This window comes from Sus scrofa, chromosome 3 (genome assembly GCF_000003025.6).
Source record: "Sus scrofa isolate TJ Tabasco breed Duroc chromosome 3, Sscrofa11.1, whole genome shotgun sequence".
Taxonomy (NCBI): Eukaryota; Metazoa; Chordata; class Mammalia; order Artiodactyla; family Suidae; genus Sus; species Sus scrofa.
The window spans coordinates 56,591,718-56,601,163 of NC_010445.4; the positions used below are offsets into that span (position 1 = coordinate 56,591,718).

The window sequence follows — 9,446 nt, forward strand, 5'->3', positions numbered from 1 at the left end:
TATGCCACAGGTGTGGCCCTAAAAAGAAGAAGAAGAAAAAGGAATATTACAAGAAAACAAAACTACAGGCCAATATCCCTGATGAACACAAAATGTAAAATTCTCAACAAAATATTAGCAAACAGAATTCAACAGCAAACTAAAAGGATCCTACACCATAATGAAGTGAGTTTAACCCTGAAATGCAAGGGATGGTTCTACAGATGCAAATCAATAAATGTGATACACTACTTAATAGAATGAATGATAAAAATCATCTCAATAGATCCAGAAAAAGCATCTGACAAAATATAACAACCTTTTACAGTAAAAACACTCAACAAATTGCGTATGAAAGGAACATACTGCAACACAATAAAAGCCATATATGATGAACCTATAGCTGATACTTTACTCAACCATGAAACGTTGAAAGCTTTTCCTCTAAGATCAAGAATAAGACAAGGGTACCCACTCACACCACTCCTATTCAACACAGCACTGGAAAGCTAACCATAATAATCAGGCAAGGGAAAGAATTAAAGGCATCCAAATCAGAAAAGAAAAGGTTAATTTGTCTTTTTTGCAGTTAATATGATCTTATATAGAGAAAATATTCTAAACAATCCACTGGAAAAAAAAAACTGTTAGAACTAATCAATGAATTCAGTAAAGCTGCAGAATATAAAATCAACATTTTGTTGCATTCTGTACACAAACAATGAGACATCTGAAAAAAAAAAATAAGGACAATCTAATTCATGATAGCATCAAAAACAACAAAACAGGAGTTCCCGTCATGGCTCAGCAGAAACAAATCTGAATAGTATCTATGAGGATGCAGGTTTGATCCCTGGCCTCGCTCAGTGGGTTAGGGATCCTGTGTTGCCGTGAGCTGTGGTGTAGGTCACAGGCATGGCTTGGATCTGGCATTGCTATGGCTGTGGCATAGGCCGGCAGCTGCAGGTCTGATTCAACCCCTAGCCCAGGAACTTCCATATGCTGCAAGTGTGGTCTTAAAAAAAAATTATAAAATAGAACTACCATTTAATCCAGCAATCCCACTTCTGGGTATACATCCAAAGGAAATGAAAACAGGAGATAATCTGCACTCCTCTGTTCTGCAAATTCTTCACAAAGCCAAGATATGGAAACAATCTAAGGGTCCATCGATGAATGGATAAAGAAGAGGTGTTCACACACACACACACACACACACACACACACACACACACACACACACACAATGGAATGTTATCTAGCTAAGACCATGGATGGACTTTGAGAGTGTTACGCTAAGTAAGTTAGACAGAAAAACACAAATACAGTATGATCTCACTTATATGTGGAATCTAAAAGCCAAACCCATAAAAACAGAAAGTAGAGTGGTGGTTGCCAGGGGTCAGGGGTGAGGGAAATGGGGAGTGGGTCAAAGGATATGAACTTCAAGTTATAAGATGAATATGCTGTGGGGATGGACTGAATACACACAGCATGGAGATTATTATTAATAATACTGTATTACATACTTGAAAGTTGCTAAAATAGTAGATCTTATTGTTCTCACCACAAAAAAAAAAAGAAAGAGCCATTATGTGATGTGATGGAGAAGTTAGCTAACTCTATCATTTTGCAATAGATAAGTGTATCAACTCATCATATTTATACTTTAAACTTATGTGATATTCTATGTCAATTATATCTCAGTAAGGCTGGGGTTGGGAGTACAAAAGGTGACTGTCTTTTTGTGAATCCACTTTGGAAACTGCTCACCATTTATAGCACTGTTTGAGTGTCCAACTTCAGACTAACAGGACCAAAATAAATATTTGGAGTCAAACTTGTACAAATAGGAGTTCCCTTGTGGTGCAGCACATTAAGGATCCAGTCTTGTCACTGCAGTGGCTCAGTCCTTAGCCCAGGAATTTCCACATGCCACAGGTATAGCCAAAAAAAATTTTTTTTCAATAAATAAACTGTACAAATAAGCTCTGTATAATGGTTGGCTTGTACACAGTAGGCACTGAATGCTTAATGGTTTTAAAGAAAACAAAACAAAGAGGACAGATCTGCCACCTGGTCTGTGTCCCTAAGCCACTCAGACCCAGGGGAGAGGCGGAGGTAGACACAGATGAACAGACATATCGACACAGTCACCCAGAGCAATGAGGCAAGGGACAGGCACAGGAGAGGGGAAGCAGCTCAGCCCAAGGCAGGAGGAGAAGGTGCATGGCTGAGTAGACTTCAAGAGGATGAAACTGAGTTCTGGATCCAGTTGTCCACGATATGTAGTAAGACCCTCACAAGGTCACTCCTGTCCACAGACACAGGGTGTCAGTCAGTCCCCTTCACCAGCACGCTGGTGTTCACCATGGCCTCCCAGCAGCCCTAGCAGGTCAGGATGTGATATACAGGAAATCTGGGAATAGGCTCTTGGGGACACTAATTCGATGAGCTGCAAGCATCATGGAAAGACCTTGAAGCAGCCACGGAGGGACCGCTGCAGGCCAACGACAGCCCCAACATCCCACAGGGCACTCCCTGTGCCTCAGAGAAAAGCCTGGAGTGGGGGTGGGAGCGACTCAGACAATTGCAGTCACAACAGGACTGCCCAGGAGGTGACAAACTAGAAGGGTGAAGCTGTCCTCAGAGTTTCCAAATTTACTTCCATTATACATGAAAATTGTACCCATGAAAACTGGGTAGAGGCATGGAAGAAGATAACAGCTTCTGTAAGCTCAGAAAAACTCTTCATTTATAAAATTGTTAGTAATTTCTCATTGTTACATTTTTGAAATATATTGATTAATTAATACATTAATTTCTCCTCCCCCCCTTTTTTTCTTTTCTTCTTTCTTTTTAGGGTACACCCACAGCATATGGAAGTTCCCAGGCTAGAGGTCAAATTGAGGCCACAGCTTCCAGCCTACACCACAGCCACAGCAATGCAGAGCCAAAGCATGCCTGTGACCCACACCATAGCTCACAGCATCATGGGGTCCTTAACCAACTGAGCAAGGGCAGGGATTGAACCCGCAAACTCATGGATTCTAGTTGGTTTCGCTACTGCTGAACCACAATGGGAACTCCCTCTGCTCCCTTTTATTTCATTTATTTATTTATTTATTATTATTATTTTTTTTTTTTGTCTTTTTGCCTTTTCTAGGACCACTCCTGCGGCATATGGAGGTTCCCAGGCTAGGGGTCTAATCGGAGCTGTAGCCACCAGCCTACACCAGAGCCACAGCAATGCAGGATCCTTAACCCACTGAGCGAGGCCAGGGATTGAACCCCCAACCTCATGGTTCCTAGTCAGATTTGTTTCCTCTGTGCCACAACAAGAACTCCATCCTTCTCTTTTTAAAAAAATGTTTCAGGAGTTCCCGTTGTGGCGCAGTGGTTAACGAATCCGACTAGGAACCATGAGGTTGCGGGTTCGGTCCCTGCCCTTGCTCAGTGGGTTAACGATCCGGCGTTGCCGTGAGCTGTGGTGTAGGTTGCAGACGTGGCTCGGATCCCGCGTTGCTGTGACTCTGGCGTAGGCCGGTGGCTACAGCTCTGATTAGACCCCTAGCCTGGGAACCTCCATATGCCCCGGGAGCGGCCCAAATTAGCAAAAAAGACCAAAAAAAAAAAAAAAATGGGAGTTCCCGTCGTGGCGCAGTGGTTAACGAATCCAACTAGGAACCATGAGGTTGCAGGTTTGATCCCTGGCCTTGCTCAGTGGGTTAAGGATCCAGCATTGCCATGAGCTGTGGTGTAGGTCACAAACTCGGCTCGGATCCAGCGTTGCTGTGGCTCTGGCGTAGGCTTGTGGCTACAGCTGCAATTAGACCCCTAGCCTGGGAACCTCCATATGCCGCGGGAGCGGCTCAAAAAAAAAAAAAAGGCAAAAAGACAAAAAAAAAATAAATGTTTCAAATTGAAGTCTTCTCATGCCTAGATGGGAATTCTTGAAAGCATGGAGTTGGACAGCAAGAGCTCCCTGTATCCATGCATCCATTCAATCATGCTCACCTACATCTATCAATCAGCCAGCCAGTGCAGATTTACTGCAATAGCACCCATTCCTGACAAGAGAAAGCCCCTGGAAAAACAATCCGCATCCCAGGTAGACAGATGCTTCCCTTCCAAGCAGGACTGGAGGCATCCCTGTGATCAAACGTCTAACAGCTCCTAAGCCAAAGAGAAGCACCAACCCTAATACCCCTTGGGGCTCTTCCTCAGACCAAAGATGACCCTTCCTGTCCACTCCTGACCACACAGGTACCAGAGAGGAAAGATTTCTCTAGACTCTGGATGGCTTCCTGCAGCAGATGGCTGTGGTTTCAAATGTTCCTCCTCAGTCTCAGCTCTCTGCTAAAAAGGACCTCCTTGGGCCTCTTGGTATTTTTTCAAATATTAAGTGGGAGGCTTGGAGAAGATCACTAAGTCCCAGCATAGAATCCCCTGCAGGGCTCAGAAAACTACTCATGAAAGGGTCTCACCCCACAGCAAGGAATCTGATGACTGAGTGTGGGCCTGGATGTCTCTTTTAACAATCTCCCCAAAAGATTCTCAAGCTTTTTTTTTTTTGGCCACAACCAAGGCATGCAGAATTTCCCAGGCTAGGGATGAAACCTGTGTCTCTGCAGTGACAATGCCAGATCCTTAACCCAATGCACCATAGAACTCTGAGATTTTTAGGCCCAGTTCGGGCTGAGGACATGGGAAGAGGTCTAGCTCAGTCTTAGGGTTCTGCCCATTTCTAACACATGCAGAGATCACCTAGATCATCATTGTCTAGGCAGGTGTGATGCACCTGGTCCAAGGTGGGGTCTGACACTGCACCCTCAATAGTCCCCACATAGTGGTCCTGCTGCTGCTACATGGACCCCATGTGGAGGAGCAGAATCCCTTCCAACTGCTTATCTTCTCATGTCACCTAATTCTTGAGACTCTGACACTTAGGGAACCTGTTCTAGCCTCACGGCAAAGTACCATCCTTCCTATCAGAGCAGGAGGAACAGGTTATCTGGAAGACCACCACGGGCAGGCATGGAACTCTGGGAATATAGCCTGATGATTGCACCTGAGAAAGGTACTTACCAAAGAGTTTAGCCAAACCTTTGTCCATATAGTTTGAACTTGATGAAAATTCAGTACTTGAACCTGTGGGGAAAATAAACTTTAGCTGTGAGTCAATCTTTCATTGAATCTGCATGTAATCCATACACTCAGGCACAGTATTTTGAGAGCAGCAGCACACAGCTGGCCTGCTCTAAGAGAAGAGCACTGGACTTGGGATCTGGTACAACCTTTGAATACTGTGTGACCTTGGGATGTAAAGGTCGGGGGATTTGGTTTTCTCATCTGAGACTGGAGGGAAAGATACTGATCACAGGAGAGCTGTGAGAAGGGAAGAGAAAAGGCTCTGATGTGACCTGTGGACTGAAAGTGCTCGCCCCTCATCCGGTCCCAGTGCCTTTATCTACGATAAACCACACTAAACTGTGCTGGTTCCCAGTAACGTCATGCTCGGTGCTTGGCTGTGGGAGGAATGGAGACAGATGGACACACAGCTCAGGGGCTCTTCCACAACTCTCCCCTCCACAGGCAATGAGGCCAATGATCAATGACTGACCATTCTGGAAATGCGATGCTCTCTTGTTGGAGTGAGGGGACAACACTATGGCATACTCTGCGCTAATCCACACTGTGGAGCTATATTTTGAGGGATGGGGGGTCTGACATCATCCCAACTTGATCTGTTTGATAAGCACAAGGAATCCTGATACTGTCATTGAGGAATGAAAAAATGAAGGTGCAAACAGAAATGGGCCAAAACAGCAATCTCCCCTGGGACAACATGGATGGGCAGTAAGACGTCTGCTGACCCTCACCTGGCTACATCACGGATATGAATTAATTGTGCTAAAAGACTGAAGTGACCTGTGCAGATTTTGAGCTATTTTATCAGGTTTTTCTTTTTGGAGGTCATGATGTCTGTGACACATTTTCCTGATTCAAGGTGAAGGCCAGCCCTTTTCTCTGGGCCCTGAAGAGTGTGCAAACCCATCAGAGAGGAGAAACTTGTCCCTTAATGAAGGAGTTTCAGGCCACAGCAGCCACATCTTCTGAAAGCCGCCAAGCATTCATGAAGTGTCTGCAAGAATCTGAAGATACTCAGAACCAGGACAACGCTGGTTTCCCCACAGTCTGTGTAGTAGACACTGAGTAATCTATGCACACGACAGCTTTCAACTCTGTAGGAAAACTGGTAAGTAGGTGGTTAATGGTGCATGGCTATTGCTTGCTGGTATGATGGTTTTTTGATAAATGAAAGAAACAAAAAGTTCTCTTGCTGAGATATTAGAGAATGATTAAGAATCAATACAATGGAAGTATAAGTAAGCCTAAGCAGTAAATATTTGTTCAACAAAATCCCTTTGGTCCTGACAGTTTGCAAAATGTACTTTTATGGCAGATGACGTGATACTGCTCTGTTTAATTTTGGGGAAACAGTACTATAGCTTCCTCCATCACAAGGTCTGTGTCCACTCCTTTTGCTTTTCTCCACAGACCCTGTTTCTTTACATTGAGAGAATGTTCCAAAATGTGGTCAGCCAATTAGTTTAGTAAATAATAAAAGTGGTTCTAAATGCAGTAAGACTTACGAGTAGAGCATGGAAATCTAATGTTCACTTTGTAAAAACCAAGTTCATAAAATATTCATAAGAGTTATTCAAAGAGCCAAAAGGTTGAAACAACCCAAATGTCTATCAACTGATAAATGAATTAACAAAACGTGATAAATTCATGCCATGAGGTGGGTGAACACAGAAAACATGTTCAATGAAAGAAACCTGTACAAAAGACCAGATACTCTGATTCCATATGTGAAATATCCAGAAGAGACAGATTCACAGAGCAGATGGTAGATTAGCAGTTGCCAGGGACTGTGGGGAAGGGGGGATGGAGTGACAGCAAGTGAGTGTGACATGACTTTTTGGAGCGAGAAAATGTTCTAAAATTAGAGTGGTGCTTCACAATCCTGTGAATATAATAAAAATCACTGAAATAGACATTTTAAAGGTGAATTTTATGTTATATGAATAATATTTCAAGCTGTTACTTAAAGTACGGTGAGGGGATAGAAGAAACAAAGTTGGCCTGATTAGCCACAGAGGTTCATTTTACTAATCTCTCTCCTTTTGTATGTTTGATATTTTTTGTAATAAAAAGTTTTAAAAATTAAGTTATTTTTAAAAGTTAAATAAAAAGTTAAAAGGTGCATGTATGCTCCCCTTCCATGGAGCTCTAGAGTTTGAAAAAGTTTCAAAGTTGGGGAAAATGTTAAAGTTTCTCCCTTCTCCTGAGCAAGACACCCCTCCGGTAGACCCAGGGAGGTAAAGCAGAATGGGGAGAAGCCCTGCACTCACTCCAAGCACCCGTGGGAGGAGAGCACCATCTCCTGCCTGGTTTAAGCTCATGATGAGTCTCACATCTCCATCTGCCACATATACCTGTGCCGGTACCTTTGATGAGGTGCAAAGGGTGGAGCTCTGCACCTTGCCAATAATCCAGGAAGAGAAGAAACAAGAGGGTCTCCGCTCCTCTCTTCTTTGCCATGGTCTGTGTACCCAAGGAGAGAAGTAAAACAACTGAAATCCTTCAGCCAGAACAGCCTTGAACTCCTGGAGACCTCAGAACAGGACCGTCTGTGACGTCATACCCGGAAGCGGAAGCGAGGTGGGAGCAGGTCTACAGTGGGAAAGAGGAGGGATCGGTGTCTGCGGACAGGGATGGGAGGAGGCTGGCCACCTGGCGGTAATACCTCTCGGCTCCCTTCCTTGGGCTCTGCAGTGCCTTCCTCCAACCTCTGGCACTGAAACCTGAGGGCAGTAGGTTATCAACCAGTACTCTTCAGTTGCAAGTAATTAAAAACTCAGCTAAATCAGCTTAAATGAATTGCAGGTAGCTGGAGTAGCCAGAAAAATCCAGGACAATCAAGATATCACATTATGAAAGTATTGTTATTTATTGCATTACATAAAATGATAGCACTAAAAATGTTTTAAATGAAAATATAAGTTGATGTTGTCACTCATTTATCAATCACTATTTGCCCTATTAAATTTCATTGGTATGAAACTATTTCCAAAGAAAAAAAAAACTTTAGATTTTAGCACCTTTTTTTTTCTTTAACAGTCACTCATGCAGCATACGGAAGTTCCTGGGCTAGGGGTTGAATCAGAGCTTCAGCTGCCAGCCTACACCACAGCCACACCAGATCAGAATTGCGTCTGTGATCTACACCACAGCTTGAGGCAATGCTGGATCCTAACCCACTGAGTGAGACCAGGGATCAAACTCGCATTCTCGTGGACTGGGGTTCTTAACCTGCTGAGTCACAATGGAAACTCCCAGATTTTATTTTTTATTTATTTAATTTTTTTATTTTTTGTCTTTTGGCCATTTCTTGGGCCTCACCCGTGGCATATGGAGGTTCCCAGGCTAGGGATTGAATTGGAGCTGTAGCCACTGGCCTACACCACAGCCACAGCAACATGGGATCCCAGCCGCATCTGCAACCTACACCACAGCTCACGCAATGCCAGATCCTTAACCCACTGAGCAAGGCCAGGGATCGAACCTGAAACCTCATGGTTCCAAGTCAGATCGGTTAACCACTGAGCCACAATAGGAACTCCTGGAAACTCCCAGATTTTAGCACCTTTAACTGTACTTTTTTTCCCTGCACTCTCATTATGCATTGGGTCTCACCAGTTTTATAGCCAGCCCTGCTTTGTATGAAGTGATAGGATGGAAGAGATTTGTAGGGTGGCAAAAACTTACACGAAAAAAAAAGTTATGTAGTTGAAAACTTAGTAGCTCAGACGGATTGCTGGGGCTGCGGTGAAAAAATACCACAAAAGGCTTGGCTTAAGCAACAGCAATCTATTATCTTACAGGTCTGGGGACTAGATGTCCAAGATCAGAGTGAATTTCTTCTGAGTTTCTCCCCAGCTATAGGTGGCTATCTCCCCTCTGCAGGCATCTATGTCCAAAGTTCCTCTTCTTATAAGAACTCCAGTGATACTGGATTAGAGCCTACCCCCAGTGGACCTCATTTTGACTTGATTACCTCTGTAAATACATTCCAAATAAAGCCACTTTCTGAGGTCCTGGGGGTTAAGACATCAATATATAAGTTTGGTGGGGTGAGGCACATTTCAACTCATAACAGTAGGTAACGGCAGCAGCAAAAACATGATTTCTCTAAAACATCTTCAAAAAATAAAAACATATCAAAAAAGAACATATAAAACAACACAATGTCCATACCCTCAGCATCATTAGAAGACAGAAAATGCCCATTCCAAATTACCAGTAAATATAAAAATAAGCCCTAGGCCCAGGCACTGACTCTCTCCATCCTGCCACTTGCCTTTGTGGAGAGGAAACTCAGTGCCCCAAAATGGCCT

At 43.6% G+C, this 9,446-nt stretch overlaps 1 protein-coding gene across 2 annotated transcripts in view; it reads right to left on the reverse strand.

Annotated features, from left to right (window-relative positions):
• The window catches only part of LOC102167341, a 53,109-nt gene extending 44,930 nt beyond the window's left edge, over nt 1-8,179 (reverse strand). The window contains exons 1-2 of one of the 2 annotated variants that reach the window (XM_021087257.1): nt 7,485-8,179; nt 5,068-5,130 (exon numbers count right to left, since the gene is read on the reverse strand). In XM_021087257.1, the coding sequence (XP_020942916.1) occupies nt 5,068-5,130; nt 7,485-7,590 (169 nt within the window). In that variant the 5' untranslated portion in view covers nt 7,591-8,179. The remainder of the gene's footprint in view (nt 1-5,067; nt 5,131-7,484) is intronic. The other variant, XM_021087259.1, reaches the window with a different exon arrangement.